This window comes from Lemur catta, chromosome 11, assembly GCF_020740605.2.
Source record: "Lemur catta isolate mLemCat1 chromosome 11, mLemCat1.pri, whole genome shotgun sequence".
NCBI lineage: Eukaryota > Metazoa > Chordata > Mammalia > Primates > Lemuridae > Lemur > Lemur catta.
The window spans coordinates 66,593,317-66,615,108 of record NC_059138.1 but is presented as its reverse complement, the minus strand read 5'-3'; the positions used below and the strand labels follow the sequence as shown (position 1 = coordinate 66,615,108).

General features: G+C 35.6%; 1 protein-coding gene across 1 annotated transcript in view; it reads right to left on the bottom strand.

The window, feature by feature from the left end:
• LOC123646984 (histone deacetylase 9-like) overlaps window positions 1-21,792 on the bottom strand; it is a 59,538-nt gene that overhangs the window by 32,504 nt on the left and 5,242 nt on the right. The window contains exons 2-3 of the mRNA XM_045564153.1: window positions 18,513-18,630; window positions 13,804-13,911 (exon numbers count right to left, since the gene is read on the bottom strand). Of these exons, the coding sequence (XP_045420109.1) occupies window positions 13,804-13,911; window positions 18,513-18,630 (226 nt within the window). The remainder of the gene's footprint in view (window positions 1-13,803; window positions 13,912-18,512; window positions 18,631-21,792) is intronic.

Sequence of the window (21,792 nt, the reverse complement as noted above, 5' to 3'; positions counted from 1 at the left end):
GGCATTTAGGTTGTTTCCATATCTTGCTTCTTGTGAACAATGTTTCAGTGAACATGGGGGTGCAGGTTAACTCCCAAGATCTTCAAGATCTCCATTTCAAATCCTGTGTATAAATAGCCAGACGTGGGACTTCTGGGTAATATGGCAGTTCTATTTTTAATTTGTTGAGGAATCTCCATAATGTTTTCCATAATGGCAAATTTCCAGTTTATATTCCATCAATAGTGTACCATGGTTCCCTTTTCTCCACATTCTTGCCAATGTTTGTTATGGAGTTTTTAAATAATGGCCATCCTAACAGATGTGAAGTATCTCTTTGTGGTTTTGATTTACATTTCCCTGATGATTAGTGATGCAGAGTACCTATTCATATACCTGTTGGCCATTTGTATGTTTTCTTTTGAGAAATGTCTATTCAGGCTCTCTGCACATTTTTGGTCAGGTTATTTTTTTTTATTTTTCCTATTATTTAGTTATATGAGCTTCTTACATATTGTGGATATTAACCCCTTACCGTATATGTGGTTTACAAGTATTTTATCTCACTACATAGGCTGCCTTTTAATTTTGTTGATTATTTTCTTTGATGTAAAAAAAAATTTAGTTTAATATAACCCCATCAGTCAATTTTTGCTTTTGTTCCCTACGCTTTTGAGGTCATATGCAAAAAATCATTGCCAAGACTGACATCGAAAATTTTCCCTGTTTTCCTCAAGGAGTTTTATGGTTTCGGGACTTGAATTTAGGTTTGTAATACATTTTGAGTTGAATTTTGTGTATGGTGTAAGTCAAGGGTTCAATTTCACTGCACCGGCTGGCTGACCTTATGAGCCCTCATCAGCTCTTTCACCCTCCTCCAGTCTCATTCTAATGGGGGCTTTTGCCATGGCAGGCAGCTCTCCTTAGTGAGATCCTTTCCAAATGACTCAAATTTGCTTCCACTCACAAAGGGGAAAACAAATCCTTTCCCCACCAACAGGGTCAGAATCCATGGAGCCACTCACCCCTCTTTCTTAGACCTGTCCACATGGGCACTTTCAGCCAGCTCTCCACTTATCACTTCTCCAGGTGACAAGCCCAGACATTCCTCTATCTTTACACAAGCTCCCAACCTGGTAGTAGTCTAGAGTGATCCTACAAATTCCTGTAGTTCAACATGAATCAAGCTAAAAGCTGAAAAGCTACTCCTCCAGACATGAGTGATTTCCTTGGATGCCTTCCCTTTCTCTTGCACATTTGGCTTAGGTGGGAGGAAAACATACTAAGGGAACTGAGCAAAAAAATAAAAATATTTAAATTCCTTTTAAAGAATCTTCCATCAATCACATCTATGATCTCTAGTCTTTTGTTATAAGAACTGGATGCACTGGATTAGGTAAAATAATTGCAGGCTTATTTGGCTATTTTTATTTTCATTATTTGAATTTTTTAATGTGTATTTTGATAGATTTAGGAGTGCAAGTGGTTTTTAGTTATATGCATAAATTTCATAGTGGTGATATCTGAGATTTTAGTGTACCCATCACCCAAATACTGTACATTGCACCAAATAGGTAGCTTTGCTTCCCTCAACCCCTCTTCCCCCTTCTGAGTCTCCAGCATCCCTTGTACCACTCTGTATGCCCCTGTGTACCCACAGCTAAGCTCCCACTTGTAAGCGAGAACATGAAGTATTTGGTTTTCCATTCTTGTGTTACCTTACTTAGGATGATGGCCTCTACTTCTAACCAAGTTGCTGAGAAAGACATTATTTCATCCATTTTATGGCTGAGTAATATTTCATGGGATATGTGTGTGTGTGTGTGTGTGTGTGTGTGTGTGTGTGTGTCACATTTTCTTTATCCACTCATCAGTTAAAAGGTATTTGGATTGAATCCATTTCTTTGGAATTGTGAATCATGCTGCAATAAGCATATGAGTGCCGGTGCCTTTTTGATATAATGACTTCTTTTCCTTTGGGTAGATACCCAGTAGTGGGATTGCTGATCAAATGGTAGATCTACTTTTTGTTCTTTGGGGAATCTCCATACTGTTTTCCAAAGAGGCTGTACTAATTTACAGTCCCTCCAATAGTGTATAAGTGTTCTCTTTTCACTGCACCCATGCCAACATCTATTTTTTTTTTTCTTTAATAATAGTCACTCTGACTGGGGTAAGGTGGTATCACATTGTGGTTTTAATTTGCATTTCCCTGATGATTAGTGATTTTGAGCATTTTTTCATATGTTTGTTGGTCATTGTATATCTTCTTTTGAAAAATAATCTCATCGTGTCATTTGCCTACTTTTTAATGAGATTATTTGTTTTTTTTCTTGCTGATCTATTTGAGTTACTTGTAAATTCTGGATTTTAGTCCTTTGTCAAATGTATAGTCTATGAATATTTTTTCTCATTCTGTAGGTTGTCTGTTTATTCTGTTGATTATTTCTCTTGCTAAGCAGAATGTTTTTAGTTTAATTAAGCCCTATTTATTTAGTTTTGTTTTTGTTGCATTTGCTTCTGGGGTCTTAGTCATGAATTCTTTGCCTAGGCCAACATCCAAAGAGTTTTTCCTAGGTTTTCTCCTAGAATTTTTTTCGAGGTCTTACATTTAAGTCTTTGATCCATCTCTAGTTAATTTTTGTATATAGTGAGAGATAGAGATCCACTTTCATTCTTCTGCATGTGGCTATCCAATTTTTCCAGCACCATTTATTGAACAGGGTGTTCTTTCCTTAGTGTATGTTTTTATCTGCATCATTGAAGATCAGTTGGTTATAGTTATTTGGCTGTATTTCTGGGTTCTCTATTCTCTTTCATTGATCTCTGTGTCTGCTTTTATACCAGTACAATGCTGTTTTGATTACTTCAATATTTGGCTATATTTTAATGAATTAGTTGAACAGGTATCTAGTTTACACAGTTAACATTCATTGTCCTCAGCTTGGTACCTGAGTCAAAATTGGAGTCCACACAAATATTCCATTCCATATCTTATTCGTTGTACCATTTTAGGGTGGACAAAAATATAACATTTTAGGAAAGGCCAAATTGGTGGCAAAATGTATTTGAAATGGGAGTGCCCCTTTCCTTATCCACAACCAGTACATAACGTAGCTATTCTCATTTCCTAAGCTATTAGAAACAGAATCTTAGCTCTTAATGTTATTTACATATGCATATGTATATATGTATCCTCCATACTCTCTACTATCATCTTCTGCTGGCCCCTTTACAGAGCACTCACTGCCAGACACACTGGACTACTTGCAGTTTCTTAAACATGTCCAGACTTGCTTATTTGACCTACCCACAGGAGAGATTCTGTATTTACTTTTCTCCTGTGTGGAATGTTCTTTCCCCACATCTCTACATGATTCCTCCCTAACTTCCTTCAGTGCAAGTCTTTGCCTATTACTAAGCCCATCCTGAGATCCCAGGCTAATAGAGTTAGCCCTCTCCCTCAGTCTTCCTGAAGCTCTCTTTCATGCTTTTGTTTTTAAATATGATACACACAAACTTGCATCATATGTCTATTTGTTTATCTCTTTATCACTGCTCTCCAAAAGGACATCTAATTTCCCTGTCTCAGTCACCACAGTATTTTTGACATTTCTAGTTAGTTTCTGGCACATGGTAGGTGCTTGGGACATATTTGTTTTATAAATGAATAATTAATCATTGAAATCAGTAAGGTTACTTTCAGTCTGATGCAGGTGATGTATCACAAAGTCTCATCACTGGGAAGCATTACATTTTAATTTTCCTAATATATATGTATTTTAAACAACTTGACTCAATAAAATTCACTATTAGATACATGTCCAGCACAATATAGAACATCAAAGCCAAAAAGGAGACATTAAAAGCAACAAGGGAGAAAAAAACAGAAAACCTACAAAAAACAATAAGTGCACTACCAGGTGATTTTTCAGAAGCCAGAAATCAGAAGCCAGAAAAGTATGAAGGATCTTTAAAGTGCTGAGAGAAACTGTCAACCTTGAATTGTGTACTTAGCAGAACTATCTTTCAAGAATGAGGGCAAAAAGACATCATAAATAAACAAAAACTGAGCAACCATCACTAAAGAAACTTCTAAAAAATGTCCTGGAAGAAAGAAAACAATCCCAGAATGGAGGTTTAAGATACAAAGATAAATGGTGAATAAGGAAAATGGTAAATATATGGACAAGTATAAGGAAACATTGATGGCTTTAAGCAGTATAATAATATCTTATTAGTGATGTTATATTTTAAAAAATAAAGCTAAAGTACTAACACATAATAACATATAACTTAGGGCAAGACTTTTGCCTTTAAAACATTCCAAAGTTCTTGTATTGTTAGTGGGGAGGATGAAGATAGTGAAAAAGTTTAGGATTTGTAAATAGGTTAAATTTTAAAAGGTGATTACCAAAATGACAGAAATAAAGTGTATATTTTCAGCAAAAAGATGTAGGTAAAATTGAATGAGAAAAAAATGAAAACCAATTCAATTCAATTGAAAGCACAGCAAAAGGGACAAATACTGAAAGAAAGAGAAAAAAATAAGATGATAGAAATACATTCGAGTATATTATAAGTCATAATAAATATAAGTGAATCGAAACCCCAGTCAGAATACATAGGTCATATTAGAAAATAAACCGAGTCATGTGCTGTTTATAAGACACAGATCTAGTATATAATAAAGAGAAAGTCTGAAAGTAAAGGGATGGTCAAAGATAAACCAAGCAAATACTAGAAAAGAAAAAAAAAGCTAGTTTTGCTATCTTAATATTGTACAAACATAATGGAGGACAAAAAGATTTACTCAAGATAATTATTAATACTTAGTATTTTATTAATATTAATAAAAGATATAATCTTATTTTCTCTATGCCTAATAACAGAGTTTCAAAATATCTAAAGCCAAAATTAATAGCTCTATAAGGATAAATAAACGAGTCTGTCATGACATTTGGAAACTTTAATAACATAAGCAGCCATTATAGAATCCTGCAAGGATTATGCAGCAAAATATGGAATATTTGAACAAAATAATCAATAATCTTGCACTAATTGACATATAAAAGTTTATATACAACAATATGTGGATGCAAATTATATTCAAGCATACAAAGAACATTTTACAAATAGCAAGAACACTAGGCAATAAAATGAGTCTCACAAACTTCTAGGAATTAGTATGATACAGACTAAATCCTATGAATACCTTATATTTAAGTTGAACCAATAACAAAAGCTGTAACTAAAAACTCATTTGTTTGGAAGTTTAAAAACACACTTTTAATACACTAATGTCTCCAAAAAGGGACAACAAAAATAAGATATGTTATAATCAAACTCTATTGAAAATTCTTTATATAAAACACATAATATGTAACTCAAATAGTACTTAGTGGAAAATTTATAGCTGTAATAGATATATAAGAGAAGACTAAAGGTTGAAAAATAATGAGCTAAGTAGACAATTTTGAAAATTATTAAAAGAAATATAGAAGAAGGCCCCCCAAATAAACAAAAGAAATAATGAAAATAGAAGAAATTAATAAAATATAAAATACATCTACAAAAGCCAAAAGTTTGTTCTACAAGAATTGTAAAATTGTCAAATAAGTAATTTTGAAATCTTAGTTTCAATGTCTAAATATCTAGAAGAAACTAGCCTTCCTAAATTGTCTCCAAAAATATAAATTTCAAAGTTTTATATCATGAAAGAAATTAAGTCATTATTTATTAAATAAAAATCTTCCCAAACAACAGGACTCTATAGCATTAGTGTAAAGTTCTATCAAGCCCTGAAGGAATGAATTGGCCAAATTTACCCAAACTATAACTCCAAAGTAGAGAAAGAAAGAGACAATCTCAAACCCATTTCATGAAGCCTTAATCCCTCAAATTGGTAGGGTCTTTGTAGGAATTACAGACCAATTTAAGTAATGAACATACAAGCAAAAATACTAACCAAAATACTAGTAAGCCAAACGCAGAAATGTATAAAAAGTGATGATAAATCATTACCAAGGTAAGTTTATCTCACGAATATAAAAATTTTTAATGTTAAAAATCAGTCAATATAACTCACCATATTAATAAATTAAATCAAATCATATACCAATAGCTGTAGAATAAAATATTTTATACAATGTAAAATCCATTCATGATGAGAAAGAAAACTCTTAGAATAGTAGGAACAGAAGGTAGTTTCTTTCACAAAATGAAAATATTTATATTAGCCTTTAGTAAACTTAATATTTAATGGTGAAACAGATAATCTAGGAAAACACAAGAATACTCACCAACAATTGTCTTCAGCATTATATCAGAGATTTTAGCCCATGTAATAAGGAAATACAAAATTTACAATGGCATAATTATTAGAAAAGAAGAAATGAAATTGTCATTATTTGAAGATGATGTTATGTATACACAGAAATCCCAAATAATTTACAGATAAATTATTACTAGCTTTGCAATAATATTGGCCACTCAATTAGCAAAAACATAAACAGCATCAGAATAAACACAGAATGTAATTTTTTAAAAGATGCCATTTAAATTTTTTTCAAGAACATGAATTACCACCATATAAATCTTATTTGTCTGGAGAAATTATAAAACTTTATTTAAAAAAGTCAAAGAAAATATAAATGAATGTAAATATATAACATGCTCAGAAACAAATATACTCAATATTCTAAAGGTATTAGTTCTCCTCAAACTCATCTATAAATTCAATTTAAAAAGAAAAAAAAAGTCTCACAATGTTTCATGCAAAATAACGTGCAGAATCTATACTACAGATTTAAGAACAAAGACAAAGTTAAAACATAGTGAAGAAGAACAACAAGGTAGAAAAATTTAGCCTATCACGTAGTCAGGACCGCTTATAAAGCTCAGGTATTGAGCAATACGTGGTACTGACTCAGAGATAAACAAATAGACCAATGAAGTAGGACAGGGATCCCAGAAACAGACCTAACTTTATAGGGAAACTAGGTATGTGACAACATGTCATTACATATCAGTGGATAAATGAGAGCATTTTAATGAAATGGTGCTGATAAAATTGATTATCCATATTAAAAAGAAAAAAAGGTAAAGGAGGAAAAGGAGAAATTGTATCCACACCTCATAGAATATACAAAAGGTAATTCTAAATGGATTCAAGACTTAACTGTGAAAATTATAACTTAAAAAAAGATATAGGAGAATATTTTTATGACCTTATGGTTAGAAAGCATACCCTAAACAAGATACAAAATAGAATAACAATGAAAGAAAACTAAGGGATTGTCTTCTTGGAATACATGATTTTAAAAAATGAAAATATAAGTCACAACCTGAGAGAAGACATTTAGTATACTTGAATGTGAGAGAGTAAGAGTATCCAGAATATATAAAAAATTTCTTAAAATTAATTAGAAAATGAAAAAATAATGCTAAATCTCATCCATAGCCTGGGAAATACACATTAATATCATTTATACATAGCATTTTACATCCAGAAGATTGGCAAACACTGAATAAAACCTTAAAATGCCAATATAGGTAAGAATGAAGAGCATTAAAAAATCTTATATGTTGCTGGTGGGAGTTGAAATTGGCACAATGACTTTGGTACTTGTTCTCTACATGTTTTCTTCTTTGTTCCTCTATTCCTTCATCACTACCTTCTTTTGAGTTAAATTAATATTTTTTATTGTGCCATTTTAATTTCCTTGTGATTTTTTTCATATATTTTTTGAGTAATTTTCCCAGTGGTTGCCCTGTGGATTACAATTAACATCTTTACTTTTAACAACCTAGTTTAGACAACATGCTAATTTTAAAAGTATCCAAAAACTTTGTTTAGTTGTTATTTAGCTACATTCCCAATGCTCTCCTTTGTGCTGTTATTGTAATACAAATTACATCTTTATATACTGTGTGCCTAGTAACATAGATTTATAATTATTGATTACGGAGTTGTCTTTTAAATCACAGAGGAGAAAAATAGTTATAAACAGAAAAACCTCTTCATATTTTAAGAGCAGCACTAAATTTCCTAGAATTCATTGCTGGATTTTCTAACAATGAATTCTTTTAGTTTCTTCATGGCTGGAAATGTCTTAAACTCACCTTCAATTTTGAAAGTTAGTTTTGCTAGCTATATAATTCTTGGTTGACAGTGGTGTTTTTTTTTTTTTTTCACCACTTTCAGTATGTTACCCTACTTCTCTCTGGCCTACAAGATTTCTGATGAGAAGTCAGTTGTTAATTTTATTGAGAACTCTTATAGGTGATAAGTTGCTTCTCTCTTGCTGTTTTCAAGTTTCTCTATTCATCTTTGGCTTTTGACAGTTTGATTATGGTGTGTCTAGGTATGGATCTCTTTGGGGTTTATCCTACTTGAAGTTCATGAGCTTCATGGATATATAAATTAATGCTTTTATTGAATTTGGGAAGCTTTCAGCCGTTATTTCTTCAAATATTCTTTGTGTCCCTTTCTCTCTCTTTTCTTCTCTGGTACTTTTATTATGCAGATGTTGGTACACTTGATCATGTCCTACAGGCCTTTGAAATTCTGTTAATTTTTCTTCTTCCTCTTTTCTACCTGTTCTTCAGACTAAATAATGTCAATTGTGCTATCTTTGAGTTTGCTGATTTTTTCCTCTGCCTGGTCACATTTTCTACTGAGCACCACTAGTAAATTAAATTTTTCATTTAAGTTATTGCATTTTTCAGCTCTAGAATTCTTATTTGTTCTTTTTTTATTTCTATCTCTTTATGAATAGTCTCTGTTTACAGAGACATATATTCTCATGTAACCTTCAAACATGGCTTATTTCTCTGAAGTTATTTAAAACATCTGACTTAATTCTTTGTCTAATAAGTCTGACACCTGAGCTACTGCAGGGACAGTTATTACTGACTTTTCTTTTCCTGTATATGGGCCATACTTTCTTGTTTCTTTGCTTCTCTCAAATTATTTTTGTTGAAAAACTGGACATTTAAAAAAAAATTATATGGCAACACTGGAAATCACATTCTCACCTCTCCCCAGGGTTTGTTGTTCCTATTCATTGTTGTTGTTGTTTTATTTGTTTAGTGACTTTTCTGAACTAATTCTGTAAAGCCTGTAATATATGTTTTATATGGTACTGAATTTTCTGATATGTTAGCTTAATAGTCACTTAATGATTAGACAGAGATTTTCTTAAATGCCTGGAACCAATAGTCCCCAAGCCCCTTGTCAAGGGGCTGTGTGTGTGTGTGTGTGTGTGTGTGTGTGTGTATTAGGGCACACTTTAAATACTTAGGCAGCTGACAAATCCACCTTGGCCTTCACTTCCTGTGTGAGCAGAGCCTTAAAGTCAGATTGAGATGAGAACTTAGGACCTTTTCAGGATCATTCCAGACCATGGACACAGCCCTATCATGCATGTGGCCTTCTAGATTCTTGGGAATTTGATATGATTTTTCATTGTCCTTATGCTTATCTCATTCCTCAGTTTTTTCTTTGAAGCTTTTGGTTAGCCTATCATTTGCCACATTGTTATCCACTGCCTCAGGCAGCCATAAAGTTAATCAATTGTCTTTAATTGTTTTCAACAAATACTTCTGGGAAAGAGGTTTTCGCTCTGGGTGAACTCCACATGAGGCCAAATAAAGAAAAATTTGAAAGTAGGTCTTGCAGGGAAGCACCAGAGAGGCCAAATAATGACAATCTTTTAGGTTTGAGGCTTTGAAGGAGCTCCAACCCTTGGCCCCAGCCTCCTCAAGATTGCCAAGTTATTGATTTTCACTGAGGATACAAGCTTTTACTTGTTAAGGCTCCCATGGAGCTAGAAAGTGAAATAAGAGAATATGTTGAGTTAAAATACTACAAAGCTTACTGTTCTTACCAAGATTCAGCTGATTTGTTTTTTGAAACATGCTTTCTGAGTTGCTGGAACCCTTTGGTTAATTTCCAGAGTTTCAAAAAAAAAAAAAATTATCCTGACAAATTTTTTAAGTTTTGTCATTGCTTTTATGGAGAAAAGAATTTTCAGAGATTTGAACTGACATTTTTGCTGACATCATTGTGGAAAAATGACTTTGGAATTCCACTTGGCATTACCTACTGAAATTTATTGTGTGACTAGCCTAGGAGCTGGTTGTTTTACTCTTTCTCATGCCACAGTGAAAGAGCAGGCATGTTCAAGAATGTTCATATAGTGCTGTTCAAAAGAGCCAAAACCTGGAAACAACTGAAACATACCACAGAAGAATAAATAAATAAACTATGGTGCAAAGGGAATATTTTATAGCAATAAAAATGAATGAATCACAGATACATATACCCATATGGATAAATCCTCATAACATACTTTTATGGGAGAAAAAAAGCTAAAGAAGAATGTATTCAATAAGATTACATTTTTATAGAGGTCAAAAACATGTTTAAAACTATTAAAGAGAGGAAAATAAATAATTTTTTAAATAAAAGAGATTAATGGCTAACCCTGTTTCAGAAAGATAGGAAAGAGATAAGTGCTAAGAGAATTTTAATAGTGTCAGCAAAGTTCTATTCTTCAGTTGGATGAAGAATTCACGAGTATTTATTTTATTATTGTGCTTTGTGATTTGAGAATGTAACTTCTTATATTTTTATATGTATCAAATATTTTACATTAATAAAAAGAGGGGATTTTGACCATTTATAATGGTTTTAACCTTTTTTCTCTTACATATATTTGTGCTATCTGTACAAGAAAGTCCTGATAGAGTGGTTAAAAGAGAACAGAGAATTTGAGATTTACAGCCTTTATTATTTATTAACTTGTGTACAGGATCTTAAAAGGTTACTTGATGTTTTTGAGACAGTATCCTATTGGTGGTTCTGTACTTACTTCAACAGTACATTGTGAGAATAATGGTAGATTACATATAAACTGCCCAGCCTAGAGTAGGTATTCGATGAATAGCAGGTACTATTAGCAACATGACATCACAATATTCACTCAAAGAAATCCATCCATCATTCAGATAACCAGGTGTTCAACAGTTTTTTGGTTTTGTTTGTTTTGATAAAAATGTACAGACAGCTAAAGAAATTTTAACATTTTTACGAAGACATGGTAGCATTGTCAAAATAGCATCAAAATGAACCTTTATAGCAAATCTTTATAAGTATTGAGCCATTTTTTATTTAAGTTAAAAAAATCCACCTTTTATAGGTATTTTTATGTCCTAGACACACTTTCTGAAATGCCCTATAATAATAAAACCATTTTGACATAACTGTTCTTCCAATTATGGCTTCTAATACACCAAACATTTCAATATCTCCGGATATTTTTTTTTTCCTTTGAACCAGAATCTGAGAAGTAGCCAATTTGGGTATCTGTAGATTTGAGGAATTTACTCTTTGTGTAAGTTTTAAATATATTGTTTAAATAACCTGGAAATCTTAAAAGTCCCCCAAATTTCCACTGAACTCCACTGAGCATGTTCATTCTGTGCCAGTAATACACTGATTTACTGATACAGTTTGTCGTACGTGTTCTATTTAAGCATCAACATGAAACCCACCCCTTGTGCCTGATTCATTCTTCTGATTCCTTCAGCTCATCAGTACCCTCAGGGGAAGAAAGGACAGAACCTGTCAAATGTTAGGAGGGCTGCTATGAACAAGCTCACCATCAAGCAAAAGTTCCAGGTAATCAAATTTTGTCGTTGGCATTTTCCTTTATTGTGCACATTTCTTATCTTCTGAGTTCCCATCCTCTATGGCTCTAAATCATTTGTGATTTCTACCTTTTCCGCATCGCATCTTTGTAGGCCCACTAAAATTATTAGCAACCAAGGGGAGGGGTTCAGTCTCTTAACCTATCAGCATGGCACCAGTGCCTATGTTACAGTTCTGCCTGCCTTGGACTTAGACTTTGGACTTGACAATCAGGAAGATATAACCCAGTTGCACAATTTGGGATGTTCACCAAAGCAAGTTAAAATTTTGGAATATCTACTGCTTGGTATGTCATAGTGCGCATAATTAAGGATCAGATCCACTTTTCATTTGCAAATAGCTCAGAATGTCAGTGCCACAGAGGACCTTCAGCACTACCAGTTCCACCTAGATGACTGTGCAGAACAGGAAACTAAGGCCCAGAAAAGTTAAATGATTTGCCACAAATAGCACACTATTTAAGTGGCAGAGCCAGGACCAAGATTTCTTAATTCTCAGGCTGACTCTTTTTCTTTAATCTTTTCTTTTCTTTTTCAACCATGCCTGCTGGTTGCTTAATCAGGGGGGAGAAAAAGCATTTGTACAAATCCTTGCTCTTAATAAATAAATAGCCAATGTTAGTACAGCTGGTGGTCAGCATGTCTCTGCTATATGTTGTTGATGCTTTGTTTGTAATTGGCTATTTTAAATGGGTGCCTCCTAAAATGAAATTAAGTTTATATTCAACTATCTTCATGCTTACATTTGGCAATTGTGGACACAGTGAGGTTAATAATGATGATTTTGATGAGTATAAGTAGTATGTGGGCATTCTACTTGAGAAGGTTTCTGATTTATTGCCTAAACTTCCACACACTTAAAATAATTAGAAATTGTGAAAGCTAACATAATAATTCTCTTTGGCCCGATTCCTTTCCGTTTTTTAATTGCTCATTACCAAAAGTAAAGACTGAATAATAAGCACCACATTAATGGTCCCATAAAATCCCTGAGATGAGCAATGTCCTGAATACCAATCACGTCAAATGCACTTTTTAAATACAGCTAATGTTATCAAAATTACATTTCTGTAGGTTCTGACTTTTTAAAGAGTTAGAGCAAAGATCTCTGGGACAAACAATGCATTGTGAAGTGAACATTTCCACCCTACATTTTTAATCACAAATGGAATTGTCAGGCGTAATTGAATAAAAATTCATCAGACAGAAAGAAAATAATCTTAATTAGATTTATCTTAGATTAATAAAACTCACAGTGCATATGTAGTGGGTCATAATATATTTCCCTTAAGCCCCAGGATTGCTAAAAATACCAAATCAATCACCACCCAGATTGCATCATGAAGTGTGTGAACTAGTGCATTAAAAAGCCATGTTAGCACCAACAAAGTTTATTGGGGTAACTGCATTCAAGACGCACATGGCATACCTTTAAATAGCACTGTTAAAATACCAAATAAAATGTCAACGTCTGTCAGGTCTCTGGCTTTTATAAATTGTTTAGACTGGGAAACGTTGGGGTTTGGACATTGTTCTTTTCATATGATGTAGAAGAGAAGAGACCATAAAAAGAAAAGAACAATAAAGCATAGCTCATTTTTGAAGTTCTTTCATGGAAAAACATACTCTGGATCATTACCTTCCTAATCAACAATTTCCTTCTTCCTCCCAATCCTTCCCGTCTGGTATTTACCTTTCTCCCCCTCCCTCTCTCTGGGTGGTATTCTGAGCTTCTACGTACTACTCAGTAATCATATTTTAAAAAGCGCTTAAAAAGAGAATCCCAGGATGGCATGACAGATATGTATATACTAAGGGTATTTTTAACCTGAACCATAGCTTTACTTACCATGTCTATGCTCTTAAAAACACACCAGAGTGCCCTGACTGCAGAGCTTTCTGGAAGAGAGGGAGGCCCTGCAAGCAGGATAGGCTACTCCCCACCTACAGACCAGTTATTATCACACCTTCGTGGCCATCCCCCTGCCCCATTCCCTCCGCCTCCTTCCTTTTATGACCACACCACACTCCCCACAATTCCCAAACAACAACATCTCTGTTTCAGCTTCTTTTCTGGATTTCCCACACTTAATGCAACCCAGACCTCACCTTCAGCTCTCCCGAGGCCACTTTGGAAGCCAGCTCGATGACACAGCCAACAGCCATGCGTGCAGCACCGGACGAGTGCAGTTCATTCCAAATGGTGTCACTGTCCACCTGAGCAAACAGTCAGCAGAGCCGGGAGAAAGACAGAAGAAGAAAGCGAAAGAGAGGGAAGAGATGAAAGAGGGAGGGAGGGGGAGGGGGTGGGGGGAGGGGGACAGAGAGAGAGAAAGCAAATCTGTGAGGAAGGGCTGGCAGGGGAACAGCCTAGGTACAATAACATTAGTCTTCCGTCTTGGCCAGCTGAAAAGGCCTTCTGGACATGGCTTTGCTTATACTTTTTCCCTACACTGACTTCTCCAATGGAAACACATTCCTGCCATGCCTCACTGCCATTCCTTGTTTAGATTTCTCATTACAAACAGCATTACATAGGCCGGATCTGGCTTAGTTACAGGCCTGCTAGAAACCAGGCCCCAGTAGTAGATAGAGTAAAAACTAAGAGCACTTAGTTATACATAAAAATCGGATTTGCAAGTGCTGGAGGGGGAAAATTCAAATACCTTTCTGACTGCAGGTTTACAGGGAGCCAAAGACAATTATTAGGCAGGTAGCAGTAGCAGTCGGTGAGTAGGAAGTAGCAACTGCAGCTCAGGTTCTCTGGCTAAATGGAAGGAGTGTGTGGTCCTCACACTTTAAACATTAACAATAGTAAGCTGCGAGGAGCAATTTGATTTTCAAAGTTGAAGCTTAAGATTTCTGACATTGAGTACAATTTGGCAGCTGTTGCAGTACAAGCTGGTATTATTAAAATTGGATAGGCCAGTAAAATACATAGTTGCTTCTATACTAGAGAACATTATGATCAAAACAAAGCATGCAGCAAGATTCTGTTTTCTCTTTACAAAATGTTGTTTACTCTTATTTTTCATGGAAGAATAAGAGAAGGTATATTGTAGGAACATGAAAAGTACAATACTGGTTTATAATTATCATACATGTTACATATTTTTATGTATTAATATATTTCATAACATTAAAAAAAGTATCAGATAGTAGAAGTCTCAGATTTTAAGACATATAAATTACTTGAAGTACTAGGAAATGGAACAAAAAGTTTGTGATTGTGTAAATATTAAGACTTCCCAAATATTAAGACTTCTCAAAGGAGAGAGATCCTACCTAAAACAAGGCTTTTAAAAAAAAATAAGAATGAAATTTAAGAGGCCTAAACACATAGAACAAATATAATAAATAACAATGACATTTATTCACAATGTAGTAGGCAGTTTACGAAGTATTTTCACGTGATTTTTCTCATGAGGTCCTTACTGACTTAAATGCTGTCAAGAACAATGAATAAACAAATAAAATGAAAATAATAAATAAATACATAGAAAATTAAGATCCTATAAACAAGAATATAGTAGTGAAGAGAGAAGTTTCTGGAATCAAATTGTTGGGGTGAAATCATGGCTTCATCATTAAAAGCTGAGTTACATTAGGCAATTCATTAATTAATGTTTCTATACCTTGGTTTCCTTACCTGTGGAAATGCCAACTTTTTAAAGTGCCATCTGCATATGATTTTGTTGAGAATTAAGTGAGTACATGATAAGCAAAAGTCAGCTACTACTATTTCAGCTACGACTATTTCACCCATTTTGGAATGCCTGGCACATGGTAGAGGCCTGAGAAGTGTTTACTGAAAGAGCACACTGTAGCTTAGAGAGGCTCCTCCACTGGCCCCAGGACCCTCACACAGACTCCTGACCCTGTCAGCATATGCTTTCCCACCACACTCCTGAAGAAGCCCGTGCTTTCTGGGAACAGTCAGCCCCTGCCATCGTCAACACCATCTTAGTCAACACTATCAACTGAAGAATGAAGGAATCATTCAAATAGATACTGGAACCTAATCATTGCCCTTTAAATGGAAAGTTTTATTTTTTACTGAACCAATATAAGTAACTTATTCGAGCCTCATGTGGATATATCTTTGAGGAAGATGTTTGCACAAGTTGAAAATAATAACCATTATTTACCTTGTGTTTTATAGGTTTGAACAAGTTTTCACACCATTACAGAGCGTCTGGTGTCATAGAAAAGCCTGCATTAACCAGAACTACTATATCTTAGCGGGAAATGTGCTTTATCATTTTTCTTTTCATGCACATGAACTTCTCCTTGGTCTGGCCACCAATTTATTGCTTTTCTTGGTGACAGTGTATGTGTGTTTGTGTGCATGCATTAGGGGGAAATACTACATGAGCTGAAAGGGAGATTAGGATGGATATAGAAGAAATGTAAAGAAAATGACATTTAAAATAGGATTTTGCATCAATATGCATCAAAACACAGATTTTGTAGTGAATGAGGATTTTTTTTTCCAAATTCCTTTACGTAATCAAGAACTGAGCTTGATTGTCTCAGATCATAGTCCTATGATAGTGATAACATCTAGAGAATGCTATCACTGCTTCTCTGAATGACAGTTCAGAGAAGAGACCCTTCTACCTGTGACAACCAGTTATGCCTGTTGACTAGGGTATATGTAGGATATGATGAGAGGAAGCAAAACCTATTATAAAAGCCATCCCCTTCCAGTCCTGAGAGATTGGAGAAAGCCAGACCCAAGAGAGGAGTGACAGAAGCAGGGGACACAGAGGGTGATATGTGAGCAAATGATAGAGGAAATTTTTTTAGGAAAGTTACCAAAATGGTAAGTGAGTCTTCACTCTGGTGGATATTCGGGGACTTTTGTAGTCACATCTACAATAATCTGTGGGCACCACATAAGGAAGTCTGTAGAGCGATGTGAAAAGTCAATCAAAGATCAGACTGAAACATTCCTAAGATGCTCTTGGTTCCTGTGTAGTGTAACTGGAAGCCTGGAGCTTCTACAATCCCTCACAGCATGTGCAATGGAAGAGCCTATGCAATGTGCTATGATTGGGGCCAAATGGAGTCCACGGCAGAGGCTCAGGGGAACCCCAGCACCAATGCAAGCCAAGGTGAGGCTGCTGGAGCCTGGGAGCCCAGCCAAGCTTCAGCTTGCAGAGAAATCAGAAATCAGGAGTTAATCAGCTGCCGACCTCAGCTTCAAATGCCGGGAGATCAGGAACAATCAGATGGCTCAGGGAGGTTGCCATAGAAATCTGAGCATCTAGAAGACAGTATGAGGATCCAAGGACCCCTTCAGTTCTCCATCCCTCCTTCAGGGACCCAAATGCCATCTCTGAAGAAGAATCTGAGAGACTAAACAATCACCTAAAGAGACTCAGTCCAATAATAAGTTGATCTTGAACAGACAGAATTTCTAAACTGAAAAGAAGCTGTTCGGACTAGAAGAGTCAGCTCTACTGTTAATTGTGGAGAAGATCAATGTAACTGGGAGAAAAAATAAATGACGTATTCATCACATGTCTGAGTGAGCATGGGAAATACTGTGTCCCATTTTCAAGGTCAGGAATTTACTCTGCTGAACAGCCAAGGAAAATCTAGCCAGGATTCTGGGCAGAAGTCCCCAAGGATATGCTGTCTACATGGGCGAGTGGGGTTTAATTGTATTTTAGAATTCCTATGGCAATGCCCAACTTATAGCACCCTCTGAATTCCTCTGGAAACTTTACCATGCTTTGTTTATGTGCCATTCCAAAAAACAGTATGTGCTCAACTTTCAAATATTTCTGACAATGTAACTAATGTACAAAACATGAAGGCAGCTTTAGCAGTCTGCCGAGTAATAAGTCCCCAGAGGCCTTGTTTTATTGCCAGAATTAAAATCGATCAGTCTTGAAATGGTCTTCCCAAAGTTCAACTCACTTTATAAATATGTAGGAGGGTCTGGACCTAACATATGTCCAAAACTGGGGTTTAGAAATGTTAGGTGAGGCTATCCCTTTTGTGAAACATAAGTTTTTTTGTGTGTGGGAAACAGTTTTTCTGTGTGAGGAACTCAACAGACGTGGTGAGACAGGCTAGAACCATGCTTTAGGGTAAGAGTCATAGGAGCTTGGCCCATAAGGGAGATTTAGTCATCAGAGGAGGAGGCACTATTCTGAAAGCAGCATAGTCTGTCATTGAGTTCCTCCTTGCAGCCCACACTCCCAGACATTCATGGCTATTTAATAGGGTAAGAAGGGCTGGCGAGATATAGGTAAGGTTGTAAGTAACCAAAATAGACAAACCATTTTAAACTCTGTATAAGATGAGAATGAAGTAGAACACTTTGGTATCAATATGAAAAATTAACCTTTACAGAGGGAGAGAGGCATATTTTCCACTTCTTGAATGGACATCAGAGAATCCAGAGCAACTGACAATGTGAAGACTTCAGAATATTAGTAACATGCATCATCATTGGCCAGCAGGACTCACTGGGGAAGGAAGGGAGGGAGGGAGGGAGGGAGGAAGAGGAGATGGGGAAAAGTCCTGCATTCAGAAGCACAGGGCATTATTCATATTAGTCATCATCTGAGGCTTCTAAAATAATTAGGAAGATGCTCTCACTATGGGGGTGATGTAGTTTGGATGTCTGTCGCCTCCAAGTCTCATGTTGAAATTTGATCCCCAACGTTGAAGGTGCAGCCAGGTGGGAGGTGTTTGGATCGTGGGTGCAGATCCTTCATGAATGGCTTGGTGCCCTCCTTGCAGTAATGAGTCCTGCTCTATTAGTTCCCCGCCAGAGCTAATTGGTGAAAAGAGCCTGGCACCTCCTCTCCTCTCCCCTTCTCACCAGGTGATGCCTGCTCCACTTCACCTTCCATCATGAGTGGAGGCTTCCCGAGGCCCTCACCAGGAGCAGATGCTGATGTCGTTTCTCTTAACAGCCTACAGAATCACGAGCCAAATAAAACTCTTTTCTTTAGAAATTACCCAGCCTCAAGTATTTCTTTATAGCAATGGTAAAGGAGTAGGACTGCAAGCATAGAAGAACTGTAACAGCAGGAAGAGTAAGGGCATTGACTTATTAAAACGGAGCCACTACATAATACTATCGACATTTAAAAGAACAGCACGTTGCGATCTCTCTTACCGGTCAGTGGTGAAAGAGAATAAGTGATAATAAGAAGGAGTGATGAGATAAATATTACTTATGGAACAGGAATAGTAGAAACATGATCTCATTCACTGAGCAGAGTGCAATTCAGGAAATACATAGATAAGGTAATACAAGACAAAAATGGGGACAGTTCACGTTTTCAGTTTTATTATATATTCCCCTACTCTATAAAGTTCTGTTCTCTATTATTTAGAAATAATGACAGTAATGATAATATTTTCCTCTAACAATTATTGAATACTTAGTAAGACCTAGGCATCTTGCAAAGCTCTTAGCCCATATAACTCATACAACAATTACAACCACCATTGACCTAGATGCTATTATTAAGCAGTTTTATATATGAAATTTAGAGAGGTTGTTCAGCTGTTAAATAGAGGAGTTGAAATGAGAACACACACAAAAAAGAGTATGAGCTCTTAACCCATATTGATTTTGATGCTAGTAAAATCAAAATCCAAAAAAAGTAAAATAAATAATAAAATGATTTCTAAAAATAGATTATAATTATATTTATAGAATCTAAATAGTCTCCCCATTAAATCAATTAGCTAAGACCTACTGGAATGTTTTGTATTTTAAGGCACTGAAATTCTACCATGTTAAAATAGCTAAAATATTTTTTAAAAATCAATATTACCTGGAATAGTGGGGTTTTTTCTGAGTGTTGTAATGTGTTTGTCATTATTCTAGAGCAATGATTCTCACTGAAGGTGATTTTGCCTCTGAGGCATTATTTGGCACTTTCTGGAGACGTTTTTTTTGGCCAGGAAGGCACTAAACATCCTACAGTGCAATGGGACAACCCCTCCAACAAGGAATCATCTGGCCCACAATGCCAGTAATGCCAAGGTTGAGAAATCCTGCCTTAGAAAAATTAAAAAATATATAAATAACAGTGCTGCCTTCCTCATGTTGGCTATTAGAAATATCAAAGCCAAGTTTATAGTCCTCCCTTAGTAAAATGAGTAGCAACTACAGCACTTCGTATTATAATCTTATTCCTGGATCACTGTATTTTCACTTTTGAATGATTACCACACTTGCCTCCAAAAAAAAAAAAAAGAAAACCCCACATTGTTTATGTTTGTTTCTTTTGAAAGGTACTTTAATCTTTTACAAAAGTTGGCAGGAATGAAAGGAAAATACAGAGAAAGAAGAAAGGAGAAGCAACAAGAGAAATAGAGACCAGAGTGTGGCAGAGAGGAGAAAAGGGGGATGGGGAGGAAAATGCTATATATTTTCATTCTTACTTTTTTGAAGTTGTGCTTCATCTCTTGCTTTTTATGTGGCATACAACCAAAATTAATTTTTATCTAAATAATTCTGAATTTATCTGAATAATTTTATCTACTGAATAGAATCAATACTGTTATAAACTTATTTTTAAGCATTGTTCTGCCCCTCATTTCTTAAGTGTCACAAATGTTAAAGACAAAGCTAGGAGAAATGTTTCACAGTTCTCTCCATTCTTTTGCTCCAACTCGCCTTATCGTTCCTTAATGCATCAAAGGATGGGACAGTCATTTATTTTAATGATTTCAAAAGGAGATAATTATATAATATCAGTGGCAAAATAAAAAGGTCAAGGGACATTATATCATTACGGACATCTATACAAAACAAACTAATAAACAGATGAAAAGAAAAACCCAGGCAACTTCTACCTATGAAAAGCCAGGTCCTTGAGCAATGGTTGTTGGTGGGAATGCTGGGTTTGCCCCTGAACACACAGCGGGCTGGGGGGCCATGGAGGAAGCTGGCTGCCTCTGAGCAGCCATGATCCATTTTGTTTTTTTTGTTTTTTTGTTTTTTTTTTTTATATTTCTTTTTTTTTATTTTTTTTTATTTTTATTTTTTTATTTCAGCTCATCATGGGGGTACATAAGTTCAGGTCATATACATTGTCCATGTCCCGCCCATCCCCCCGAGTCAGAGTCCCAAGCGTGTCCATTCTCATTCTCCAGACAGTGCGCCTGGCACTCATCATGTGGTCATACCTCCATCCCCTCCCCCCCACCTCCCCGGGGCCGGAACCTTCAAGCATGACCATTCCCCAGAGGGTGTGCAACGCACTCGTCATGTAGGCATAAATGTGTAAGCACTGTTTTTGAGTCTACCTCCTTCCAATTGTCCACATGCTCTGAAACATATCCTAAGCAGTTGCGAGGTGGGTATAACATTTTACAATCATTGTTTACACAGTTTCTTTATTCCACTGTGAATTAGGAGCATGAAGTAAAATGATAAAAATCCATGATCAACTCAGGATTTTGCAAGAACATGAAGATGTTTCCTGAGTGACCTCCTTATTCCAAGGCCCCTGTGATTCCGCACACCTTTTGGCCAAGCACCTAGTGGCCTTAAGTTTTTTTTTGTCTGTTTATTGTTTGCTCTGAGACTGATCACATAAAAATGGACAGCACAATAAAAGGGTTGTGGGAAGTGCACAAAATAATCAGAGTTCCAAGTTAATTGTCCACAGATAGATCTCTCACTAGATGATAAACAATGTCATGGAAATTATATTTTTTAAAATAACGATAAAATAAAAATAACAACCATGTTCTCCAGTAAAATACTTCCTCAGAGCTAGAGCAGGAATAATTTAAATGTTAACTAGGGTATAAAGAATTTTCTTGAGCTGGGCACAGTGATACGTACCTATAGTCCCAGCTACTCAAAGCCAGCCTGGACAACATAGCAAGATCCTGTCTCTAAAAAGTAATAATATTAAAATGAATTTTTTTGATGTTAAAGGGACTCATTACACAATATAGATGTATTGGGACCAAGGAGAGTCTACAGACAGGGCTAAAGTACTACAAAAAAGAAGCCAGAGAGACTTGAACATAGAAAGGGTTGTAGATTAGTACTAAACAAGTAGCCGTGTGTTCACATGACTCCCGAGGCCAGACTGGTGACACAGA